Below are 27,068 nucleotides of genomic sequence, written 5' to 3' on the forward strand. Positions count from 1 at the left end.
GCAGACATTTCTTGACCTATTCAAACCATTCCAACTTTAAAGCATTCCAAACATTCAGGGCATATAACAGATATATTTATCACAAGTCCCACATTATCACAATAACATTCACAAAGTAAGAGATTATGATAAGATTATTAAGAGTTTATGTTTGCTTCCTCCTTCCACATTCCAACCATTCCTTCATCAAGTCTCAAATTATACCTTTCAACAATTCGAAGCATTTTAGTTCGCCGTCAGCTTTCGAGCATTGTCACGCAATTTCTACAGAAATTGCATTCTCAAGTGACATACATAGTTATGCATATCAACAGATGTTTCATACATTCGCAGTCGCGGGTGCGCTCAGAGTCGGTCCCCAGCCTCGCACTAACCTGTTAGCTTGGGCTTCAGGAACTTTGCTGGAACTAAGTTTGGAATATCCACTTCTGGAAAATAAACTTAAATAAATGGCCATCCCTCGTTGGCTAACAACGGGCATAAGACTAGCAAAAAAAAAAAAAAAAAAGCGGAGCAAGGGACCTCCAGCAGCTGAGGATTCAGGAGTTAGCAACATTTCTGCTGGACAGGTAAGTTCATCTCCTCTTTTTGATTTTTAATTGACTTTACATTCCCAAAAAAATACAACTTTAAAACAGTAACATTTAGTGTTACAGTAAAAGTATCACAAATCAGTCATGCTACCAACGTAGCAGCCACGGCTAATGTGTCGGCTTGTTTACAGTGCTAATGCTACTATTGCTAGCACCGCTATTTGGTTGACGCGTTCTCTGTGACTATTTTTCATCACAGCAGCATACTTTCATTATTGCATGCTATTACGAACGGTCATGTTTGAGAATCGTGCTCCTCCACGTCAGAGAGTCGAGAAGTGGGGATTAGTGACGTGTGGCTACATTCAAATCTTGCTAGCGGGTTTGGAAACTGCACTCCCGCTTTAAGTGTGAATATTGCTGCTGTGACAATTTCATTTCTCTCACGGGATGGCTAACGTACAGTATCTTTTTATTTATCTATCTATCTGCTGTATCTCTTTGTCTCTCTCTTTCTAAGCTTTTATTAGGCCTAAGTCCCGCCTCGGATGTGTAGCCATTGGGTTTATTAGTGTAGCTGGCATACGTACACACAAGTACGCACACCCACTTCTAGACACACACATCACCAAAGGGGGACAAATTCCATTAGCGAGGCGGTCCCAAGGTTTACAGCCAGATGGTTAGCCCACCCTGAATCAATGCGATGAAGAGTACTGCGGGTCCTCATCACACGCAGACACCTCATAAACCCTAATGGAAACTCATCAAGTGCTAATTTCATTACAGCAGACCTCCGTGATACCCCATCATGCGGTCGTCAAGTCTCGCTTTCGGGACGGGGGGTGGGAGCTGGGGTCTTTTTACGACTTGCGCGGCAGGGCGGTTACGGCGGCACTTTGGCTTGCGTGCATCCTCCGAGCCGGAGAAGTGGGCCTCGTCAATTTGACGAGCTTTCAAGCGCTCGCGCCGACACGAGTGAAATGTAAAACTTGAAACCCAAACTATAAAATATAACTGACGTGGAAATTATACATGAGGGCGACGTGCTGCAGCTGGATCCTAAACCACAGTGTACGTACATGTTTGTTTTACAAGAAACCTCACACGTCAGTCAGTACGACAGCTGAATGCAGCGGCCAGTTAGCTTAGCACGCTTTCGGCATTAAACTTGCCTGGATGTTTTGCTACGCTACTCTGCAGCACTATTTGCCAACATTTATTGAGCCAAAACTGTCACAAAAACAGTTTAAATGCTATTAGGGCTAAATGATTTGACCTTTCCCCCCCCCCAAAGAATCAAATTTCTGATTTTGATCGATTTTTGGGAGAGAAACTCTTCCTTTAAACACAATCCTTAATACATTTTAATAAAGCCTTTTAAAGGTTTGCCAATTTAACATCTAGAAACTAACAAAAATGGGATTAATATATACAGTCACAGCAACTAAACACAATATGAATAAAAATGTTCATGAATCAAACACCTGCTGTGAATTTTGCTGTTCACTTCATTGTTAGAGAACATCACAAAACGTACTGAAACATTGAACAATGGCACATGTGAGAAAAATGTGATAATATATATATATATATATATATATATCTGCACCACAAATGCACGTTGGTATTCTCGTTTAATGATGCAAACTCAATTTTTATCTGATTACTCAAATAACCCATGGGATCATCGCTATAATAATCAATTCTAAAACTATTCAATAGCTGTAGCCCTACTTGTAAGATGTTTAAAATCATATTAAACTGTTGTGGGGTCATAGTTTGTGATGTATTTGTGGTAACTATAAATATAGGCAATTATAAACACCTGACTTGCACGCTGCCAGAAGTAAGACAAGAGCGTGCAAAATCCTCTCGGACCCTCCGCATCCCGGTCACCGGCTCTTCCGGCTCCTTCCCTCAGGTAGGCGCTACCGATCAATGCAAACTAGAACTAGCAGACATTCCAACAGCTTCTTCTCTCTTGCCATCAACTTTTTAAACAGCTAACCTACAATTCCATTGCAACATGCTGCCAATTTTTTTTTGTCTTGAGTTTGTTGTCACATTTCTGTCAGGCCAATAATATATTACTCGGGCACTCACTGTAGTAGTGTCGCCACGCTGCACTATTTGCATATCTGTTGTTGACCAATACTGGCCACTCATGCCAGAGTAGCATCTGCCCCGCTTGCACACTGACTGAGGAGTATCTGCAACATTTGCACAATCGACATTGTCCCAGATTATCGCGCTACGAGTGACTTTAAACTTCATACACTCCTCCTCTCGGCGCCCTTTACACAATGGTCATTGCACCTGACTTTTGCTATATTAGTCATTCAAACTGGTCTAAGTGCTAGAGGACTCTGCATCTTTTTGCACAATTGTCAAAAAAAATAATAATTGTACCGGCATTACCAGATAACTAGCAACCCTTTACTGCTCAGTGACTGTTTTTGTCAATGTCTTTATGTCTCAAAAGTGTTCTCTGTCAATTGACTGTCTGTTGTCGTACTAGAGCGGCTCCAACGGAGACAAATTCCTTGTGTGTTTTTTTTGGGCATACTTAAAGCAAAATAAAGATGATTCAGATTCTGATTCTGATGTTTCCTTCAGCAACTCAAATGGACTGTGATCAGCATGGTGGGGTTCAGACACATCTCTTTGGCCTCCATTGTCTGCCAGATGTCCTTGGCGAGACGCTGCGTCAGCTCGTATTAGCGGGGAGGCTCGCAAGGACCCCGCAGGCCAGCATGCAGTCCCACTTGGACTCAGTGGATTGTACCAAGTGGAACCCGGGTTTCTTCAGAATTGCTCCTGTAGACCTTTTACTTGAATTCCGGAAATTTTAGCATAACGTAGGAGGTGACATACGGCTAAATGGACCTCTACTAGCTCCAGACAATGTTTTTTTTTTTTTTTTTTTTAAATGCAGGGTTATCAATCCTCTAATCATCTTACTATAAAAGCTGCAGATTAGCATGGGGGACATATGCTAGGTCGCCTAACTTCCCACTGGCCGAGATTCAGGGCGGAGTTTGCGTGTTCTCCCCAGTATTTTTATTTTGTATTCTTTTGGTCACGCTCCAGTGACCCTCCAGACTGGACGAAACACATCCATCCATCCATTTTCGATACCGTTTAGCCTCATTAGGGTTGCAGGTGAGCTGGAGCCTATCCGAGCTTACTTTGGGGCAAAAGGTGGGGAACACCCTGGACAGCCAATCACAGGGCACATATAGACAATCAGGCATTCACAGTCAAATTCACACCTAAAGATGAGTCTTGAATGAAGCTGAGGCATATTTTCAGTGTTGGGTTTTCGCACCGGAGTCAGTATAACAATTGTCTGAGTCAGTTTAACGATTGTCTGTTTTTTAGGCCGGAAGGACCAAAAGCTCACCAATTTTGGTGCAGCTCTTCGATGCATCTGATGGGTGAAGATTGGGCATACAGTGGTGTCTTGAGATACGAGTGACCCAACTTTTTTTAATGAGATATAAGCTATTACAGGTTTAGTCCACTACTTTAATGCTAACACATGCTGTAATAGGAAACACCATAGACGGGCTAACAAATAGCATCTATGTGGCGGCGTTAAAACGCTTTAGGCAACAGACATTTAAACACAAATGGTGCATCAAAACATGTAGGCAGAAAAAACAATAATAATCACAGTATCTTCTGTGAAAAACCACTTATATTACTGCAATATTTTAAATGGAAAAAAAAAAAAAAAACCTGTTCAGAAAAGTAGTTTTTGAAGCAGCGTTTCTGGGAAGTGCTTCACATTTGTGTTACATGAAGTCCACCAACTGCTTTTCCAGCCCAGGACAATTTGACATTTGTTCTCGCCGACTCGTTATCTTATAAATGAGTCATGTCACGTTTGGTACACGAGGCAGTCTGTTCACGGGCGAGACGCGTGACTCGCTTTTTTTTTTTTTTTTTTTTTTTTTTTTTTTAACAACGCCATATAACGAACAATGTGTCGTGCTCGCTTTCCTCAAGATTGCCTGTCAGCCCGCTTACGGGATAATTTAAAAGGTCCTGCCCAGAACGCTCAAAACGAGCGAGGCCTTGCAATAATGACTTGGCTAGGACAGGCGGTTCATAACTCAGCAACACGTTGTGAATAAGTCAGACCACCGACTGGAAAACCGGGCCACGGATCAGGCGTGGCGTCTGTTTAAAAAAAATAAAAAATTCAGTGAGAATCGGGCTGGAATGTAAGGGAGTGCGCGTCGTGTTTGTCCTGTTGCGCAATCACTGCATGCAATCACTGCACGACTCGACGCTGCCGGTCCCCGTGCAGTCATTCGCCGCTTTTCTATTTTGGGCTGACATGACGATCGCTGGTGCGACGCATGTGAGCCCGACTCGCTGCTAAAAAATGGATATGCGCTCGCACAGGCAACGATGTAAAAGAGTGGTAAAGCCCGGAGATAAAACGGATGTAACTAGTGAAATATTTACTTCTCGCGAAAGCGGGTGCAGGTGGGGAGTGTGAAATGTCTGTAGTTCGCATTTTTGAGTGTTCTGCAGGTGCGCTGGTATTTCCAAACTCTCTTTGTGTGTTTAGGAAAGCTGGGAATTCAGGGCAAAGAACATCCAAAGATGTTAAAGCTAGCGTATGTAAATATGTTTTTTTGTTTTGTTTTTTTAAGTTCTTTTCACCCAAGCCACTACTAGAGGAGATGACAGAATGCTGATTAAGCCTATCAGCTCCTCAAACATCTTGCTTTATTTTTAGGTATTTATATTTGATTTAGTGACTACTGTCGTCATTCGCCGCACTGAAAATGACGTAGCGGAAATGACGCATTTTCCTAAGCAGTCGGTGGAGCGCGGCCCCTTGTCTCCTGTTTGTAAAAAGCTATGTAAACATATTATTTTATGTTTTGTAGCAGAAAATAATCATGCAATATTCACTGTGTAAACAAAAAAATTGCAGCGTACAAACTCAATCTGTCTTTTTTGAGGATGTCTGTTTGTGTTTTTGTAAATTGAATGTTCAATAAAGAATTACAAAAATAATAATTCCGAGGACCCTTTAGATGCCTAACAAGGTGCCTGACAGAAAGTACATACATCAAACAATGCGCGAACACAACGCAGCAATAATAGGGAATAATCCACTGTCTGCATTGTACTGCCTGCGATATTTCTGTCTGACAGCGTCGATCATAAAAGAAAATAATTACAGACGTCTGCCGCAAACGAAATCGAAACGAAAGAATTTACGTATTGTAGGTTTAAAACCAAGATCAAATCCAGTTCATTGATCTGTTCCAGTCTCCCCACCCCCTCACCCCAATAACACAACACAATTCTTCAGCTCCGATGCTTCTACATCATTCTGAATGCATTTCCTCTTAACTACACGATAGAACGCTGATGCGGGCTCGGCAAAAACCCGCCTCAGTCAGCTTTTCCATTATTTGCCACATCTGTGTTGAATATAACCAAGGGGCTGAGGAAGGGGGGGAAATGGGGGGCCTGTCCGTGCCCCGACTGTTACTGAACTTGTCTGGCTTTTTTGTGATGCAACTGCAGAACTTTCCAGCCGGCTAGCGATTACGTCCACGTCTAAACGCTCCACTGTTTGTCATCGGTACGGCCCTGAGAGAGCTGCTAAGCGTTAGCACATGGGTCCTTCTTGTTGGTTTTGATACAAAGAGTGTCCAAACTTTTCCTCTGACGAGGACAGAAACATCGAATTCATTAGAAGCGCTAAAACCAATCCAATAAACACTTACATATTGTTTTATATATATAGTAGTTATTTAGAAAAACTGCTACATTAGGCTTTAGAGCGTGTATCAAATATTAATTTTGGTATACTGTATGACCCGGTAAAAGGCCCGCAGGCCGGTTTTGGACACCCTCAGTTTAACATGTTGCCAAATAGACTTCGCAATATTGCCTGGGAAGAGAGGGACCAATGAACCACAGCCCATAATACTGAATAGACAGGCACCGTATCCTAGCAACAAGCAAAAAAAGGAGGGGGAAGGGGGGGGGCTCCTTGCTTTGTAGCGCCCTTGGATCTTCCTATCAACTCTCTGAGGAGACTGGCACCCCCGATGAGGGCACTTTTATCAATGTGCCCTTTAACGCCGTTATATCTCCTTAAGGGGTTTAAGTGAGTGCACTCTGGGCAGAGATACCAATCGCGCTCTTGAAATCCTTTTAACATCGAAGCCCTCCCACCAAAAAAAAAAAAAAAAAAAAAAAAAAACTGCCACGTTGAATAGGTACCACATTCACGCTTTAATTACCGTTTGTCGGCGAGCCAAGTAAAGATGGCGAGGATCGTATAGGAAGATAGTTGGCGCACTGTACAACCCCCTCTTGGCTTGACTTTTCACTGTGTTAATTAATTTAAGATCCAGATCAAATATCGCCAAGGCGTTGCATACATCGGAGAGGAATCATCAAAGGAACCGGCTGAGATTCGGAGCGCGCCAAGCGTTGGCGTGTGGAGTTCACGCACGAGTCAAATCTCACCGCTATGAGATATTCTCCGTTAAATCATTCATGGACACGCCGTAGTGTGTTACATTTGATAACTATATTCAGAGGGTCCTCGGTTCACGGCAGGTTTCTGTTCCTATCGAAGCGACTTAACCTCAACTTGCGTTTTGCACACACTGGTTTCGTTTTTGGAAATTTTGGCAGGATTCTGCAAAAGTGATATGACAGGGGGTACTCGGTGTACAATGGTATCCACAAACAATATTTCGAGGTTACAGACGAAGTAAGAGTACGTGGTCACACGTCACAATCTGGCAAAGCTCAGTTACCTCGGTGCAACCTTGGTTTACGAATTTAATACCTTCGGTGACTCGTTCCACGACATTACACTAATCTTTCCGATTAAAATGAATGGAAACGCAATTAATCCCCGTCAGAACAAAGTAATGTTTACGTTGTTTTCATCTGTGTGCAAGTGAAAATAAATGCAGTACAATATCGGAATAAGTGAAAACAGTTCATTCTTATTATTACTACAATAGTACAGATGGGAGATTCCGTCAAACCAAACTGCGAGCACAAACACAAACATCATTCTCGTATTTCGCCATGATTTCTTTTTGTTCAAGAGAAATACTTTTAGGCTTCCTAATAACACAATTGGTAGCCGTTTTCACTTTCTTTGCAACCAGACTGAGGGCTAAATGAAAGCAAACAAACAGATACTTGCAATGTGTGACACATGGAGCCAATGATGCCTCGCGGCACAAGAAAAAACACACATACGCCTTCCGCGCGTGCATGCCAAGACAGTTCATGAACCGTAAATGGTGTAATTTTTCTTCTAAACTTTTGTTCATATATAAAATTGTGTGCAAACCGGCTCATTTGTAAAGCGAGGTTCCACTGGACTTTGTACTTGGATTGTTTTACATTCAGCCTAAAAGGGATTTTCATACAAATATTTACTGTAAGTGTTACAATGAGTATTATGTTCAGTATTCTATTTAAGAATTACATTAAAACATAACACACACAGATACTCTACCTTTTGATCTTTAGTAGCAAACAAACGGTAGCCAGCCAATCGCCGGCTAGTGCGTCAAGCTAACGCGGTAGTGCACATCTTTACTCAGTACTTTCTTGCCAAACATCTCAAACCGAAGTACTCAAATGCACCACACCCATCACACAAAATCCAAATCATACAAATATTTATTGTAATTATGACTTAATATCACGTTCCGACTTGTGTAGAAATTTGTGTGAAGTGGGTATCGCAGGAACAGAGCTCTCTTGTAATCTGAGTACTCCAACTGTCTAGAGTCCATAGACGAAGCAAATCTCACCCCCAACTTTCAGTCCACTTTCCGGCAAACAGAATGAATGAGGCTTAGAGCGGCCCGAGAGTAATCAGACATGATCTGAACATCTGCCGAATCCCCAGCCAACACTTTAAAGAGGATCGGAGGAAGACCCAGGAACATCTCCAGAGTTGCAGATAATCGCACGGTCATGCCTGGTGGTCAGCCCGGTAGCGTGAATGCGGAAACACGTGCTAGCAGATGGGAAGATAAAAGGGCATTTGCGCAACACTCCTTTGCCAGCCATCGATTTAGCCAAACTCATCTTTATCTGCATTCTAACTAAGCGCTTTACGATTGTCAAAGTGATGTTGGAGTCCAAATAAATAACTCTGATCGACTCCTCTACCCCTCCCCACCCTGCGTAATCGGGCCTCGATTAAGTGGCGAGGTCTTAATACGGTTCGCGATGAAATTTCATCAGCCGACGGATTGTAGCCAAGCGATTGTCCTGTCCTGAGCTGCCCTACGAGCATGCGGGAAAGACGACTTTCAACAGAAATATTTAAAGTTAAACTCCTCATGACCTTCCCTAGTGATTCACCTTATTCTCATCCGTCAAATCTCTTCTCTTGGACACTTATTTTGGGCACTGAGTGCCTTCTAAAAGAAACACATGACTCTTGGTTACATTTCTTTCAAGCACTCTCATAGGGTGACCCAGTACAAAAGTCCTCTTGCTTGGGGTAACCTCAAATGCTGAGATTAGCCCAATTTAGGCACGCCACGGAGGCCTCTAAACAAAAGGAAGAGTGGAACCAGCCAGGACAATAGAGCCGGCGGCAGATGGTCCATTGCTTGCCTTAATGTAGGGCATGGTGGGGGTAGGAGATGGGGAGGTCACTGGTAACCCCCCCGCGCCAAACCCCTCACTGCATGGGAAAATACCTCCACTCATATTCAACAATCAGCTCACATTCAACAAGTTGGCAACACTAAAAGCACCTTATTTCCAGCAAAAAGTGCCAATCTATTTGGAAAAGGTAGCAGAAATGCTCCTTAACTAGGGAACAAACTTCATCTAAAAATCTATTGGAATTCTTTCCTTCTCTGTGCTTGCCACTGGGTCAGCCATGTAATGTTTGCACAACTTGGCCAGACGGAAACTAGTTCTCGTTCTGGGCCCACCACAGCGGCTTTTTCCCCCTGTACTGTTTCTGCCTCACTTACCACAACTGTGCATTCAGAAATGGACGACCCTTTAAATTAAGGTGACAGATTCAATTCATTCAGTGCAGTCATCTACTGCTACAAGCGCTCTGCATCCTCTTCAAGCGAAAATCACGGAAGTCGCGACTAGTCGACATCACGCTCTAAAGGTCGATGTGGGATAGTAAAGTCAAAAAGACAACTAGTCGATTAGGCTATCAAACCCCTAATCTATCGTTCAACCTATGTTGCGTCTCTTATACCTCAGAAGCTGGCAAATTGGCCAGTCAGCTTCAGTTAAAAGGCACATTTATCGAGGCCAGGTAGCCAAAGATGCCAGAAGATTCTGGTGGTTACTGTGGTTGGGTTCTAGAGTCCAAACTTTGAGGATGATCGCCCTGAGCGACTGTTTCAAAAGAAGCGTCTCACTCTCTTTCTCTCTCTCTCTCTCTCTCTCTCTCTCTCTTAGCTGGTACGCCCAAAGCAAAACAGAAACATGTTTGCCCGACTAACTCAGTCCAGTCTTTGGCACTTGGCCCGTCGGAGGAAATTAGCCTCGGGAGGAGAGCGGCGAGGTTACCTGAAACCGTTCCAGAAATCTATCCCTGGGACAATTCGATCCAGATGCTTCAGACGAGCCTACAAACGTATCGCATCCATCATGAGGGCTCGCCGCCGGTTACATTAAGTGCCAAGTTTCATTGTGATCCACAAACCAAGCACAAGGGTTCAGCACACACTTTTCAATCTAGTTCAGTGGATCCAAACCACTGATACTCGTCCGTGGGTCATTTGGTACCGGACTGCACTCAGCAAAAAAAAGTTGGGGACCGCTGAACTCCTGGTAAGCAAGCTGAAGACACCTGCTGACTCCGAAGCTCACAGTCCAAGAGCTGACAGGCAGAAAATCCAGACGAATGTCTAACGACTCCCTGCTTGCTGATGAGGGATCGCTGTGTCGCCGAGTTGCTGACTTTTGGCAGCTTGGGACCATCGAAGGTCACAGGATGTGTCGCGTAGACAGAACTGAAGTGCTGATAGCGTACCCCAGGTGTGTTGTTGTTCTTTGCTGTTGATTTCACAGCAGCTGCTTAGCCTTCCCGACCTTATCCCACATGTCAGGTTTGCATCTTAATCAGTTTTTTAGAAATGTAGCATATAAATCAATAGGGATTGGAGGGCAATGATAAAGTAGTCAAGGACAAAGGACAATGTGGGCTGGACTCAACTGTTCCAGTCTATTTTGTCGGGAAATAGTCTAAGCATCGATTTTTTATTTTTTTTTTACTACTTGTCCGTTATATTGGGGTTGCAGGTAACTAAAGTCTATCTTTTGGGAGACAGACGGACAGACAGAAAATTTACCGCAAACTATAATCACTAAACACTTTATAAAATCCTTTAAAACTCATCTTAAAACATGACCCTTAAAAATAGATGGTTTACAGATTATTTGATTTTTTAAAAATAAATAAATTAAGAACATAAATAAAACAGCCAAACAAAAACATACACACGCAGCGAAGCCTCACCATTACTTCTGCTAACAATCCGGGCCAAACTTATCCTCTCCCTGACATACAAAGATCTTAGAACATGACTCCAACCTACTTCCTTGACACCGATTGCTACTTTCTGATTAGCCAGGGCTTTGGCGCTGTCTTGTGGGATTTTAGGCCATTACACAAAGCGCCCGCAAAGTTTCACAGCTAAAAGTTGAGGATAGGTTCAACAGAAAAAAAACACAAATTGTATGATGGGGAATTCATGAATAGTGAATGACAAATAGGTGGAGTTCACTGTAATCCATCTTTTATCCATCCAGCCATCCATCCATCCATTTTCTGAGCCGCTTCTCCTCACTAGGGTCGCGGGCGTGCTGGAGCCTATCCCAGCTGTCATCGGGCACGAGGCGGGGTACACCCTGGACTGGTTGCCAGCCAATCGCAGGGCACATACAAACAAACAACCATTTGCACTCACAGTCACACCTACGGGCAATTTAGAGTCTCCAATTAATGCATGTTTTTGGGATGTGAGAGGAAACCGGAGTGCCCGGAGAAAACCCACGCGGATTGAACCCGGGTCCTCAGAACTGTGAGGCTGACGCTCTAACCAGTCGTCCACCGTGCCGCCATGTTTTATCCAAACAATAAAAATTCCATCAGCAGACAGTTGCTTGCATTCTATTTATTTTTCCCCATACACCCAAAAACAAAACGCGTGTTCAATGGAAATCAAAAGTTGCTGTTCGTCCCGTCAGTATCTGATACGGGCCCACGCCTACTACAGAACATGGATGGATTTCGGATTGTTACCTTTCACATAGGACAGAAAAAACCCAGAAAAAAAAACTGTAAAATTATGGTAATTGTGAATGTGAAAGGCGCTTGGAAGAGCAGGCCTCATGAACGCCTCCTGGGAATTCAAAGCTTGGACCAAAGAATGATTAATTCTCTCCATAAAAGATGTGACAAGGACTTATTTACAGTCAACAACTAATGAGGAGAAAAGTTCTGCATCATGCGACTCGTGGGGATGACACAACCCCTGCCCCCCCCCCCCCCCCCCTCCCCCCACCATGTTTGTTTTTAGAGGTTTCTTCAAAACAAGGAGCTGACCAAAGTGAGCCTGGCATCATTCCGTGCGGGTCGACCCTCAGCCACCCGCCCAACTCCCCCATCCGACCCTTACTCCCGCTTCAGTGATTCCGAGGCCAACCGCGCCCCTCGTCCCCTGGCCCCAATGATCATTCCCGTTGCCTTGGCGACCGAGCAGGCCTCAGTCCCTCCAGCCACCCGCAACAAGGACACAGGAATGGATATTAAGTAGAGCGGGAACCTTTTGACGTATCCCGACACGCCAGACAAAGCGTGCGGGACTCGGAGAACACGTTTTCCCGATAGAAGGCCTGGAAGAATATCAAACAGCGGTGCCAAATCTCTCACCGCATTCTGCCGGCTGACGCGCAGTTTTCGGAATGAGGCGGATTAGACGGCAGGTTGACGGGAATCCAGACAGATGAATGCAGAGCGGGAGGCAAAGATCGGAGCTACAGTAATCCTCGCAGATTCGCGAGTTCACTATTCACAAATGTATGTGTTTTGCCCTTTTTGTGCTCTTTCTGAAATGCCCTAAGATCCCGCCAAAGCCCTGTGTTGATAGAAATTGGTGTCAAGGAAGTACAGCAGATATATAAAGTCCTGTTTAAATACCAGTTTTTGGGGAGATGTGGAAACACGAGACCAAGACAAATCATTTCCAAACTTTAATTTCCTTTCAAGCAGAAGATTGTGCTAACACAATCTGCTATTTGGAACTGGTCATAATTCCCTACACCTTAAATAAGGCCCCAGTTCCAGCTGGGAAAAAAAAAAAAAACAGCCCAGTCCCAAAGTATGATGCTGCCACCATCATGCTTCACTCTATGTTTATGTTAACATTCTTTTGGTGTCTATCTACCTTTTGACTGTGTTCTTGCAAAATTGGTTCAAAGGGTGAACTTTTTGGCCATAATTTCAAAAAGTAGGTTTGGCACAAACAACATCACCAAAAAAACGCCACACCTACAGTGACGCATGTTGGTGGCAGCATCGTGCTTTGTGTTGCAACTGGTCAAAACGGAGGGAATTATGAGCAGATCCAAATAGCAGTCAGTGTTAGCACAAAACCTTCAGGCTTCTGCTAGAATAAAAAACAATATCAGGAAAAGCCTCCTAGAACGGCTGAAAGTCCATTGAAGTTGATCAGTGGCAGTTTAAATGGTGGCAGGTGTGTGCTGACTCCCATTTAACATGACTTTGAATGTGATTGGTTGATTCTGAACACAGCGACATCGCCACTTGTAAGAGGGTGTGCACACTTGTGTCCCCACATTCTCACAGTTGTTTATTTTTAGATCCACTTTTATATCCACTGTTATGTTGAAGTGATGCATCATGATAGAGACGCCGCCCCAAGACGGCGTCAAAGCACTACTTTTCTACTAAACGGGGCTATGGCTTGACTCAATGAAGGTCCTCCTTTCACTTTCACAGCATTTTTTGGCAACAAGATGCCACAATATGTTGCTAAAGCAGTGCTTGTATATTAGACAGGGTTTTGGCCTGATCACAAAATACACACATAGCCGAAATCACAAATGGCAAACATGCGGGGAAACACTTCACTGTAATTCATTTTTTTCCCTTGTTTTTTTTACACTTTCCTGTTTCGGTGCAGTCTGTCGCAACGCCAGGATGACACGGCTTCCTCTTTTGTTGCTACAGGAATGTGGGACATCCTGACGGGCCGGCTTTTCATTGTCAGCACACAGCTGAGAGTTTCCCCCGCAGGGCTCTTTGTGCGCGTGTGTACTCTTGTTGTTGTTATCAGCTAGCCAGGCGTCACGGTGGGCTGACGGCACGACACAAGCCAGAGAGTCCTGGAGTGAAACCCGATCAGGCCGTCCGGTTTCGCTTCGTCAACGTCAGTTTACAAGCGCAGGACGCGAGCGACACAAACATCCTATTCCGGCGAGACAACATTTAGAGGCACAAAGACTTGTAAGGGCGACCACCAGGAAACCAAAACCATTGTGCAGTTGGTTCAGCTTCCTGTTGACCTTTTGATAATGTTTGTAAACAATAGGCGCCAGGATACTTCTGGTTGACAGAACGCTATCGTTGACTAGAATTGAAAACGATGCCGAAAACTTGTTGTCTTTGGGGTTGCGCCGCCAGATATTCCCCAAAAGGTTTAGTCTCAGGCACTCTGCCGTTAAGTTCGACATGAACTCACGGCAGATATCAACAAGCTCCAGCCAAACGCATCAGAAGTCTCCCCGACCACAACGACCCAGAAACACGAAGGACTAATCTGAATCGGCTGGTGGCCGACTGGGAGAGCTGCTTCTACGGTTTCATTGAGAGGTTTCAGGTCACGTCCCGCCCTGAGGGCGAAGGAAAAAGGCAAAGTGGAAATCAGGGAGGCAGAGAATTGTCTGAAGGGTGGGTGGCACCTCAGATATCCCGAATGGCTGCGACGTACGACTGCCCAGTCGGTTGAGTACGACTCATTTAAAGCTCATTTGAGTCTAAGTGTGTGTGTGCCAAGTGGGTGACTCAGAGTGACTCCACAAAGAAGGAACACAAAGCACAACTACTCTTGTCAGGTGTTTTGAATGCACCACGCCAGGTCAAGAACGGGTCGGCGTGGAGGAGGGTGTCGCCCAGCTTGTCTGTGAGATTCAAGTGTGTAAAGCACTGTAATGACTAACAGATCCCTTTAGATGGCGGCGTTGCATCGCTTTGTTTTCAAGATCAGAAAAGCTTAAGAGTTGAAGATCCAGATTAGGGGGGTTACATTTCAGCTTTATGCATCAATTATGACGGAGAGAAATGCCAACACGTTGGAAGTCAGACAGGTTTAGGCACCTCACACTTGAAAACAATATGGATATGTACAGTACAAACAGTGTTCGCTTCGCGGCAGGTAGGAGAAGGTGTTTCGTAATCGTGAGAAAAGAAGACGCGCTTCACGGTATGAATGACGAACGCCCGACGTTCAACTCGAGCCATGTAGGGAGTCAGCATCACTTTGCGTGCGTTTCATAGTTGTATATATCTGTAGACTATATGAATTATTACTTTGCCATCAAATGCCCTTTCTTACTTGTTTATAGTTGGAGGTGTCACAAAAGCAAAAGATATGAGTGCCAGAGTCACTGTTCAGCTCGACGTTTTGTTTTCACAAAAATCTTCTTTTCTCTGCTTCTTGGTCAGGAACCAGTTTCTGTTTCTGGCGAATGTTCGGTGGGTTTTGAAAGATCAACCAAAAGGCTTTCAAATGGTTGGCAACATGGGGAACTCGGCTTTGAAAACGGATGGCCGTGAATGAGTTGCAAGAGACAAAAAGAACCGCTTGGACAATAAAGTCAAAACTGTGTCTTTATCTCATCAAGAACTAAATCAAGAACCTGTCAACATTCGCAATTTCAAATTAAAAAACCCAAATCCAAACCCAACCAAGTATTGTCTGGCAAAGACACTTTGTATAAAGCACTATTTGTAACTAGGGGGGGGCTCACTGACGGTAGTTGGAAGTTATAAACTACAGAAGTACTGCGCTCCTTTGGTCTTCTCTTCACAACAGATGCCTGCACAGCGCACACACACAGACACACACACACACACACACACCCAGTGCAATAAAAACACAAGCTGGATGCCAAAAGAATGGCTTGGGGAGGGGTCACAACAGAAATTCAATTACATGGACAGCAGCAACCCACCACCACCTCCCAGAAACCAACCTCTTTTGAGGCGATCCAGCCCCCCTTTAAAGTTTCCCTGCCAACAACCATAACCCCCCCACCCAACACCCACCGAGCTACAATGAGGCTGGACTCCCGTTCTCACACTCCTCAACCAACAAAGGTTATTCAAGTGCATACAGCGTTGCCCCGCTTTTTCACGGTTCATCGTTCGTTCCCCGCTAACAGGCGGATCTTGAAATGATCGTTGCTGTTAGTCGCGCGCCTTTAGTGTAGTACCGTGTTGTGCCGCAACATGCCGGGCAGCACTGAGGTCAGTGAAATGTTCCGTAAAAAAAAAAATAAAAAACTCCAAGATTATAAAGATGAACCTGCTGAAAAGTCGGTGTTCTTTTACGTGTTCAAAAGTTTAACTACGAGTTTAACCTCAGACAAACTAACAGTCTGCACCACAAGGTGGCCTTTCAAGGTCATATTTGGAAATATATGTCATGTTTCAGACTACTCTTCTTCTATGCGGTAGTAAACTAATAGAGTGCAATTCCAAATTTGCACTTGCATGTATGCTATGAAAATCAAATTTTTTTTAAAAATCCTATGTGATATCGTGAGGGCCCAAATGGAGCCAATCATCATTCGGCCCTCGTATTTACTGTACTAAATGAAGCAATCTACACTTCATGCAATGTACAGCACTGTGAGCCATACAACAGCTTAGAAAAGGGGGCTATAATACTGATGTTACGTAAAGACAGCTAAACACCGTTCAAAATCAGTCTGTGTGTGTGTGTGTTTGTGTGTATATACAAGGATTTAAGGTCTTCCTTGTGCACGCTTCCATGCTTTTTTTTTTTCGTATTTGTTGCTACCTTCACCCACAAATCCAGGAATCGATGTTGCACGCCAGCCGAGTGATCCGACGGGAATCTGCTGCTTTTAAAATGTGAGGATCGGAGGAGCGGGGGGGGGGGGGAAAACAAATAAACAAAACAGAAGCCAAGAGGGGATGAAGGAGCGTTCCAGCTCGTTTCGGTTTAGCGTCATTGCGACCATCCTTGATGGCGCTTTCATCTGAGCCGTGTTCTTAAAAATGGGGAAGCTGCTTGTTTTGTTGAGGTTATTTTTTTTTTTTTTTTGCTGCCAGGAATGTTGAAACTGAGTAAACCGGCGCGCACGCACACATACTTTTCCCCCAAAATTTGAGTTTGCAAACATCTCAACATACATGCTATACTTAAAGTGTGGATCAGAGATTTACATTTTTAAAGATGTTAGTCCTTGTATGTTTCACATCTAATTGACCAGTTTAAAAGTTTAAAACTCAATAAAAAAAATATTTTTTCAAAAATTACAAAATTTGGGATAAAACCGCTGGCCTATTCTTTTCTGTTCCTCTATTTATTATATATTTTTTAAATAATATATTAAATAATATTTTGAGCCAATATAACATGGACCAATATATTTTTATCAAGAAAATAAATTATATAAAAATCACAATTAGACACTAACTAAATTGTAATGTTGTCATCTCATGTTATTGTTCCTTTAATTATTCGATCTTATACTTTTTGGGATGGTTAAACATGTCAAATTGACAATTGAAAATGTTTGCAGTAAACCAATGTTACATGAGGCTGAAGATAAGCAAAAGAGCAGCGACCCAAATGGACTGAGATGGGTAGGTTGGGTGTTGGGGGGGGGGGGGGGGGGGGGGGCACTTGCGGATGCTGTGCGAGTGCGTCCGATTTAATCTCCCCAATCAAGACTTGCTGGTGGGGTTAATCCAAGCAGCCCCCTCGCCAACCACCACCATAATCCTTAAAAGCAATTTTGATCAGCATATGTTGTCGCCGTCATCGCACGCACACTAGCTACTACGTATTAGCCTGTTCTTTTATTTAATTTTTTTGTAAACATCCACTCAAAACACAAAAGAGGATCTTTTGTGCCCACGCGACATCGCCGATTCTTAAAACACCCTTTTTGATGGGTTTAAAGCAGAGGTGTCAAACTCGTTTTTTGTCACGGGCCACATCGTAGTTATAACTTCCCTCGGAGGGCCTTTACGACTGTGAACCCATATAAATGAAAGATTACCTCATAAACTGTAATTACATACATTATGCACAACACATTGATGAATAACCAGTTTTAAAGTCAGAAGCCTATAAACACGTTTTTCAACTATTACATTTCTTTTCAAAGGGGGATTAGTAATGAAAAATGCTTGCAAATATCTCAATGGTATTACACGAGAACAAAACTAGCAATTTTGATTTGGTTTCGCGGGCCACATTAAATGACCGGATCTGGCCCCCGGGCCACCAGTTTGGCACCTGTGGTTAAAGTGTACGGGCAAGTCCGAATTTTGAGTCGGGTGCCTTCAGTGTAGTACCGCGTTGTGCCACAACATGCCAGGCAGCACAGAGAACTACTGGAAGAGATCCAGCATACATAATTGACTGCAAGAAGAAGAGGCAGAGAAGGTCCCCAACTGAGCTCCAGCAATGGCAGTCGTGCAGTAATAGCAGCGAGAATATAATACGGTATATCGCTGTGAGTATTGCTGTTTGCTCTGTCGGTATGCGTTGCTGCTCCAGGTGTGTTAAATTAGCAGTTGTTTGAACATTTCTAGTTGCCATACCGTCCATGCTCATTTCCGTTCGCCCATCTATGGCGTTTTGAATTCGACGTTAACATTAAGCTAGCAGACTTTCATTAGACAAAACGGTTTGGTTGAACAATTTGATGTTTAAAGATACGTTTAATTGATGCCACGCTGAGGAATACTTTAAAAAGTGAGTTTTAAAGAGTGCGTTTTAATACATTGAAATATATTCTTTATATGGTCATACTGTGGATTTTCACCAATCGCGAGTGGGTCTGGAACACATTCCCCGCAAAAGAACCGTCCAATGGGGCAAAAAGTGTTTCCAAATTGTGTTTTCGCTTTCAAGCCTCCACAGTATTGCACCTTATGGCCTTACAGGCAATTTAGAGTCTTCAATCAACCTAGCACGCATGTTTTCGGGATGTGGGAGGAAATCGGAGTGCCCGGGGAAAAGCCACGCAGGCACGGGGAGAACATGTGCTAACCAATCGACCACTTTGCCGGCCTGACTAATTTTCTAAAACACTTGTCCTTATTCGAGTGGCAGGTGAGATAGAATTGCTCAGCAGAGGCGGGGCAGACCCTGCGCCGCTCACCAGCCAGTCGCGATCACCATTCATTTTTTCATATCGTCCCTTCTCGATTATTATCGCAGTTTGTTTTTTAATAGTTTGAGAAGCACTGTTTTAAAGGCACTTCAACCGAACATTAACACAATCGTGAATCATAATCAATTCACGTCAATTTGAAATAATGTCCTGTTTTTGAAGCAAGGGATGAAAATTTTAAAAAGATTTGGGGAAATCCAATTCGATCAATGGAAAAAAAGCATTTACAATTTCTTTTTTTGTAAATGATTTATTGCAGTGGCGCGGTGGTTAGCACATCCGCCTCACAATTCTGAGGACCCCGGTTCAAATCCAGCCTAGGTCTGTGTGGAGTTTGCATGTTTTCTCCAAGTACATCGGTTTCCTCCCACATCCCAAAATGCCCACATGCTTTTTTTTTTACGTGCCCTGCGATCGATTCCGGGTGTACCCCGCCTCTCGCCCGAAGATTGCCGGGAGAGGCGCCAGCACGCCGGCGACCCGTGTGAGGATAAGCGGTTCGGAAAACGGAATGGAATGGAATGATTTATTGCAAAAAAAATATATATGTGTGGACCCCCAAGCAAAGGTTTCAGAACCGCTATTTAAGTTTATGGACGTTAACACGAATATGTGTGTTAACGGCTCCCATGAGGATAAGCGGTCGCTACTGAGGTGTGTGGAAGATGAACATGAGCGCAGCTGTGCGCGCGTCCACTCACCATTGAGTCCATTGGGGATGCTCCTGTGATGGTGCGGCACCGACAGGTCGTCCATGGACCTCCGCGTGGTTCGGCCCAACTTGGGGGCCTCCGGGGCGGGCTTGTTGACGTGGTTGTGGTGGTGGTGGTGGTGGTCGGGACTCCCGGCGCTTCCCGCGCTGGAGGTGCTGCTCCCGTCCCCGACGTCCCGGACGGTCCCGGTGCCCCCGTTGAGGTTGCTGAGGCTGGACTGGCTGTCTATGGAGCTCCTGGAGCCCGCCCCGTTCCTCTCCTCGTCCAGCATGAGGATGATCTCCTTGAGCTCGCCGTTCTCCCGCAGAACCGTCTCCTGGTTGGCCTCCAGCTCCTTGAGCTTGAGCATGTAGGCGCCCACCTCCTTCCACATGGCGCCGGCCGTGTAGCGGCCGAAGCGCTGCCACTCCCGGGACAGCTTCTTGCCCTTCTGCCGGTCGTCGTCCAGGAAGCAGCAGAGCTCGCGGAGCTCCTGGTTGTCGTCCTGGAGCTTCTGGTTGACCTCCTTCAGGGTGCGGATCTCGTGGAGGTGCACCTGGAGCCGCCGGTTGATGTCCTTCATCAGGTTGCCGTGCTCGATCATCAGGTTCATCTTCTCGCCGTCGACGCGGCGCAGCAGGCGGACGAGCTCCTCCTTGCCGCCGCGGAGGAGCTCGTCGTCGGTCAGCTGGCCCAGGTCGTCGCTCGCCGCCTCGGACTGGCTCTTGGCCATCGCTCGGTGTGTCGGGAGGGTTACTTGGAACGAGGGAGCAACTGCGGGATGGTGTTAAAACACATCGCGGAGGTACTAAAAAAAAAAAAAATGTTTCAAAAGTCAACCGAAAAGACAGGAAACAATTCAATCACGCACACATTCCGTCTGTGACACTCAGCGGGCGCCTGACATCTCGCCGAACCAAACCGAAGCGAACCGCGGAGCTCAACAAGCGCAACGAGGGCTGCCGAGCCGGGCTGCCTTCGCTCGAATGTTTCAGACAAACGCAAAGAAAAGAAAAGAAATGAAAAGAAAGAAAAGAGTCCTACTTGGGTGCGCGTCGCTCAGTGCCCTCCTGCCACCGGGCTGCTAAGCCTCTTTTGCGGGATTGGAGCTTCACTGGAGCGGCTGGAATTAGTGGCGGCGGTGGCCCCCCCCCCCTCTTTCCTCCGTCCTCGTCCGAACATTGGACTTTGAACACGGCCAATGAAGACGGAGGAGGGAGGAGAAAAGGAGGGGGCCGCAGGTAGAAAAGGAGCGCCGGCGAGTCTCGCGAGATCCTTTCTCATAAAGTAACACTACGTCACAGTCTGCAAGTCTTGGCTGCGAGGCGTCAGCGCGTCGGCCATGTTGGATGTGTCAGATCCCAACGCAAGTAAATTGACTGAATTATATAAAGCGACAACCTATCAAGTGCGCGACGGTAATGCGTCTCATGTACTCATTCACACGCACACGTTCATATATTTGGGATGGATGTAGGAAAGGGGCACTGCCGAATCTCGCGAGATTTGATCTCTTAAAAGTCGTCTTCACAGTCGGAGAAATCATAGCAACGATTCCCCAAAGTTTGGTGGTACTCGACTTACATCCATCCATCCATCCATTTTCTGAGCCGCTTCTCCTCACAAGGGTCGCGGGCGTGCTGGAGCCAATCCCAGCTATCATCGGGCAGGAGGCGGGGCACACCCTGAACTGGTCGCCAGCCAATCGCAGGGCACATAGAAACAAACACCCATTCGCACTCACATTCACACCTACGGGCAATTTAGAGTTGTCAATGTGGGAGGAAACCGGAGTGCCCGGAGAAAACCCACGCAGGCACGCGGAGAACATGCAAACTCCACACCGGGATTGAACGCCGGTCCTCACAACTGTGAGGCGGACGCTCTAGCCAGTCTCACACCGTGTCGCCTCTAAATTCTGAATTTACAAAGTCTTTGCTGCCCTCTTGTGGCCAAATAATGCTAACAACGTAAAGGATGACATTTTAATTCTGTTAATGACGAAGATGAAGTGCTGGGCTGCTAAACTATTTACCTTATATAAAACATAACGAGGATCCATATTTATAATTTCAACAATGCAACAAAGCATATTCAATCATTTAATACGATAATTTCAACTATGTTTAGAACGTACAAAATATATAAAATCAAGTTTTTTCTATTAGTTCAATATGACAATGACTCGATTTTTCTTTTCAGTCACAGTGTGGCAATTCTAAATGATTTTTACAAAAGTAACATAACGTTGGAGTATCACAAGAAGTGTTTTTTTTTGGTTAAATAAATAAAAAATAATAATAATCCCAAGAATATTTTACAAAATTTTTTTAAAATAAATGATTGTAATATTATGACTTTATTGCCTTAATATTCCAATGAAATAATATTTTTGTAATATAACTGGAGTTGATCTTGAACATAAGTTAGGAGAATACAATTGTGATTTTTGGAGAGAAACCCCCCCCCCCCCCCCTCTTTTGTGACAAATGTTGACTTTTTTAGCCAGCATTAGTTGTCTTGCCATCTTGGTCCATGTGAGCTCGGCCCTTCTCTTCTGGACATCAGCGAGCGTTGTGAGATGATTATGGTAGTAGCCTACATTCACGTCGTCGTCGTTGTTGTTGTTTGTTTAGAGTTTGGTCTGGCAGTAAACGTTGCTGTCGTCCACGGCGACGGCTTCCTTGTAGTGTCCGTCGTCCTTGGCTATCGTGGGATTCTTGTACTCGTGGTACTCGACCACCGGGTAGGTGACGGCAGTCAGCAGCAGCGCAGCCAGCAGGATGTAAAGTTTGTACTCCAGACACAGGAAGGTGCTGTACGCGAAGGCAATCACGAAACCCAACGACTCCCACATGCGGTAGTTGGCGAAGGCCGCTTCCTTCTCGTTGGGGAACAGGATGCCGTACAGAGCTGCCGCAACGACCAAAACAACAAGAAATACAATTTGTTGATTTTAAACTACAGCGAGGACAACAAATACAAAATCAAGTAGAAGAAAAATCTTTCTCGCGTCTCCTGACCGTTGGTCTGCGTCTGCCAGATGGCGTCGGCCATTCCCCACAAGGCGGGAAACACAAAGAAGACGCCCAACTCGTGAGGGTGAGGCCTCCAGTACAACAGCGCGATAATGCATGACAAGTTAGCCACTGCCGCTAAAGTACAGAAATAAACACAAAATGTTCTTTATAGATTGTCAATACAGTCAAAAAAAACCACACACACACGCACACAAACACGTAAGACAAAGGCGGGACTTTTTAACCTAGGAAGAAGAGTGCCGCCCTGCCGGTGTAGCGAGCGAGTCGTCCGAAGAGGAAGGAGCAAAGCGAATTGGACGCCCCGAAACACATCATCACGAAGCCAACGTAGTGAATACCCAGGGCGCACGTCACGTAGTTCTGGAACAAACACAACATTCATTACACTTAGCGGTGGGCCGTCACCGAGTACAAACTACATTGGAAAACAGATATCTGTCCTTTCTTCTCCTTATGCTGCCAAAATTGGTTTGCTACTTTTGTCAGAGAACCCCACAGCGTAAATAAGACATAGAGCGAGCCATGCCGCAAATAGCAAAAATAGCAGAGTAATGGAGGCCCCACCAACAATGTTTACAATTGCTAATAGTTGCCACCAGATGGCGGCAAAGCACTGATTTTGCCCAAAGGGCTCTCCTTAACTCACTTCAACATAGTGCCTTGTGACCAAGTTGCCGCAAGATGGCGCCAAAGTGATTCGCAGAGGATAGGGACCGGGGTCCGACCACAAATAGTCCAAATCTGGGAATGACTGACGCCCATTATATTTGCATTGAATTAAAAAAAAAAAAAAAAAAAAAGAAAATTACCCACAAAAATCTTGAATAAGCACCAATTAACCCCAAAAAATTAAAAATTAAATTGAACAAAACTTGGAATATATCCACTGTACTTTCTATTCACTTTATTAAACAGAAATGTGTTCTCATCTTCTTGCTGTTAATTGTTGTGGCGCAACGCGGTACGACACTGAAGGCGCGCAACGTGAAATTCAGACTTGCCTGTATACTGTTAAAAAAACAAAAAAAACAACTTGAAAGATCTCGATATAGCGAAGGTTCACGGTAGTGCGATGTAGCGACTCACTTTGGTGTACTCCCCAGACAGGAAGCTCTGCTCAAAGCCGCTGTACATGGTGAGCGGGATGAGGGTGAGCAGCCTCCAGTCCTTCAGCAGGCGGAAGGTGGCCAGCAAGGTGTGGCGGAAGGGCTCACGGTTGTCACGGAAACGGACGGTCCGCTCCGCGTCGATGTTGTCCAGAAACACGGCCACGATCAGCATGGCCAGCACACCCACGCCTGTCCCGGAAATAAGTATACCGTGACTCCGAGAACGCCAGTCGAGTCTTTTACGACAATGGTTAACATTAACTGGTCTTCGGGACAGAATCCTCACCAGGGGCGTCGCTAGGCCTATTTTAGGGGGGTGGGGGGGTGGGGGGGGCGGGAGGGGGCTGAAGTCGGGAAGTCACAAGCGACGCAGAATGTTTTCGTCCATACATAACGCTGACGTTGCTATGCCAGTAACATCATTCAAGTTGCGTGTCCTCCGCACACGTAGCTGACGAGCGTCGACATTACCGATGTAGCATCCGACCAGGGTCCACACCAGTTTCTGCGCCGGCCTGCCGGCGGTGCTGTTGGACGTGACGTTCAGACCGCAGTCGGCGGCCCCGCAAAACTGGAGCTGCTCGTCCGTCACGTCAACTGGCAACACATCGTCGACACGTTAGCGGTGTTAGCGACACCTCAGCAACATGATGCAATTTTTAAGCATTTCTACATTTTTATTCAATTTGTTTTATGATTGCACGGATGTTTTTTTACGTAGAAAAAAAACACATTTCAACTTCATATGTTTTATATATTTTCATGTAATTGATTTATTGTAATATGTTTTCATTTCTTACATTGTACTTCACATGTTTAACATTCTCACTTAGTCATCTATAGATTTTAATTCCATTTGCATCATTTTTAAACTGAACAAGTTCCAAGTCGGTCTGCGTCAATACGTTTGTAGTAGGCGCATAAATACGGTAAAGGCGGCCGTTACTCATGTTGGTGTCCTGTCCGAAGATGAGCGAGGACATGAGGTTCCCCCACACGGCAGACGACTGGAAGATGAAGAAGAAGAGGCCGAAGTACTGGTTGATGACGTCCGGACCCTTCTTGCCCTCCTTGGCCGCCTGCGCGTTGCCGGAGATGGTGAGGTACGTGCACTTGGCCGACCACAGAGGGGAGCCCCCCAAACCCAGGATCACTGAGGTGGGGATCAGCGTATACCTGAGAAACCAAACCAAATCAACGTGGGTGACTGAGGCTTACTGAGGCAAAGAAGTCGCATTGGATGCGGCCGAGCAGTTCCTGAAAGAAGGTAACAGTCCCAAGAAAATGGAGAAAACGAGTCGACAGAAAAGGTTTTACTCTCGTGATAAAGAAGGTAACAGTCCTAATTGAAGGGTCTAGTTCTGAAAGAAGGTTCTTGTGCCAAGAGAAAGTTCTTGTTCTGAGAATTGGTTCTCCTCCCAAGAGAAGGTTCTGCTCTTGAGAGAAGGTACCGGTCCCAAGAAATGGATTAGTCCCGAGTGAAGATTAGTCCCAAGAGAAGGTTTTAGACCAAGATCATTTTCCTGTCCCGAGAGAAAGTTCTAGTCCCAACATAAGGTTCTCGTCCCAAGAGAAGATCCTCCTCTCAAGTGAAGGTTCTACATCTAGGAAATTATTCTAGCTCCCAGGGTAGGTTCTATTCCCAAGAGAGGGTACCAATCCCAAGAAGATGGAGTAGTCCCGAGAGAAGGTTTTAGACTAAGATCCTTTTCATGTTCCCAGAGAAAGTTCAAGTCCCACCATAAGCTTAACGTGCCAAGAGAAGGTCATCCTACCAAGAGAAAGGTCTAGGTCTGGGATATGATTGTAGTCCCTAGGGAAGGTTCTAGTCCCAAGAGGGGGTACCAGTCCCAGGTTTCCTATCCCGAGAGAAGGAACCAGTCCCAAATGAAGGGTTTAGTCCTGACAAAAGATTCTAGTCCAAAGAGAAGATCAGAATATCATCCTCCTAAGAGAAAGTTCAAGTTATGAAAAATGACTGTAGTCCCAAGAAAAGGTTCCAGTCCTGAGAGAAGGCACCAGTCCCGAGAAATGGATTAGTCCCAAGTGAAGGTTCGTCGCTAGAGATTGTTTTAGTCCCGAGATTTCCTGTCCTGAGAAAAGGTACCAATCCCCGGAGGAGGTTCTAGCCCCAAGAGAAGGATCTACTCTAGTGTCTGGCCTTGAGAAATGGTGGCAGTCCCAATCCCCAGTCAGAGAAGGTTCCGTCCCAAGCGAAAGTTCTGGTTTCGAGCGACGGTACGTAGCGCACGTGTGAGGTTGTTACCATCCCGGGTAGAGGTTGCCGAAGGAGTAAGAGACGTAGCAGGCCATGCCGGCCACGATGGTCCACTTGCAGCCCAAGTTCTTGATCATGAGGGGGGGCAGGAACATGGATGAGAGGATGATGGAGGCGTAGATGACGCTCAGAGACGCCACACCCATGCCCTCCTCCGCATTCAGGCTGCTCTGAACGGGCGAGAAAGAGCGAGGCAACGAGCTCCTTCAAAGTTACGCGCAAAATCGATAACATACAATCGCAAAGAAATGTTCTTCTTCAGAGGGATTTGTCATTACTCCAATAACACACATTCCGAAACATACAGAAAACCAAAATGAACAGAGGACGCCACTTTGATCGACATATGCATCATAAAGCGAAATAAAAAGAAAACAACTAAAACTAGAAATATTTTACATTATGTGCTCAAAGCAAAAACAAAACAAAAAAAAAACTCACACACTTTGCTGTCAATTTTAAGTTTACAAAAATAAGAAGAAGCCATATAGGTTCACATAGTATTCAAAGGACTTCTAACGTTGTATTTACCTGCAGGCTTTGCAGTCCGCCGTACGCCGTGAAGAGCGACAGGAAGCCCAGCGACACCACCAGCACGTTCTTCAAGTTGCGGCTGAACATGGCGCAAACTCTCCAAAACCTTACGGATAACAACGGATGAAGATCTTGTGGCGGTGACTCCGAAGAGGAACTCGACTTCTGCGGAGTGGACAATCCTATCTGATAAATACTCTTTTACTGGCAAGAGCAAAGTACACACACACACACACAAAGTACACACACACACTCATACACTCATACTTATCTTTGGGCCTCATATCAATATTTGACAATATGATGCATGAAAAAGTTTGTGATGAGCACCGTTTTGTCACTACTATCAGGAATTCATTGTTGTGTCATGTCACGCACACGCACACACGCACACCTTGGGTGTGTTGGGAATC

General features: G+C 45.1%; 2 protein-coding genes across 4 annotated transcripts in view; both read right to left on the reverse strand.

Annotated features, from left to right (window-relative positions):
- The window catches only part of ccdc85cb (coiled-coil domain containing 85C, b), a 44,867-nt gene extending 23,939 nt beyond the window's left edge, over nt 1–20,928 (reverse strand). For 2 of the 3 annotated variants that reach the window (XM_061753522.1, XM_061753520.1), the window contains exons 1-2: nt 20,738–20,928; nt 19,703–20,501 (exon numbers count right to left, since the gene is read on the reverse strand). In XM_061753522.1, coding sequence (XP_061609506.1) covers nt 19,703–20,426 — 724 coding nt within the window. In that variant the 5' untranslated portion in view covers nt 20,427–20,501; nt 20,738–20,928. The other variant, XM_061753521.1, reaches the window with a different exon arrangement.
- Nucleotides 20,929–21,782: 854 nt separating this feature from the next.
- Nucleotides 21,783–27,068, reverse strand: unc93a (unc-93 homolog A). Its single transcript, XM_061753806.1, has 9 exons — nt 27,050–27,068; nt 26,653–26,820; nt 26,110–26,291; nt 24,790–25,019; nt 24,315–24,440; nt 23,821–24,032; nt 22,959–23,094; nt 22,717–22,848; nt 21,783–22,606 (listed from the first exon to the last, which is right to left on the reverse strand). Exons 2-9 carry the CDS (start codon nt 26,740–26,742, stop codon nt 22,326–22,328), a joined length of 1,389 nt encoding a protein of 462 aa, XP_061609790.1. The 5' UTR covers nt 26,743–26,820; nt 27,050–27,068; the 3' UTR covers nt 21,783–22,325.

Source organism: Phyllopteryx taeniolatus, chromosome 18 (assembly GCF_024500385.1).
Source record: "Phyllopteryx taeniolatus isolate TA_2022b chromosome 18, UOR_Ptae_1.2, whole genome shotgun sequence".
NCBI lineage: Eukaryota > Metazoa > Chordata > Actinopteri > Syngnathiformes > Syngnathidae > Phyllopteryx > Phyllopteryx taeniolatus.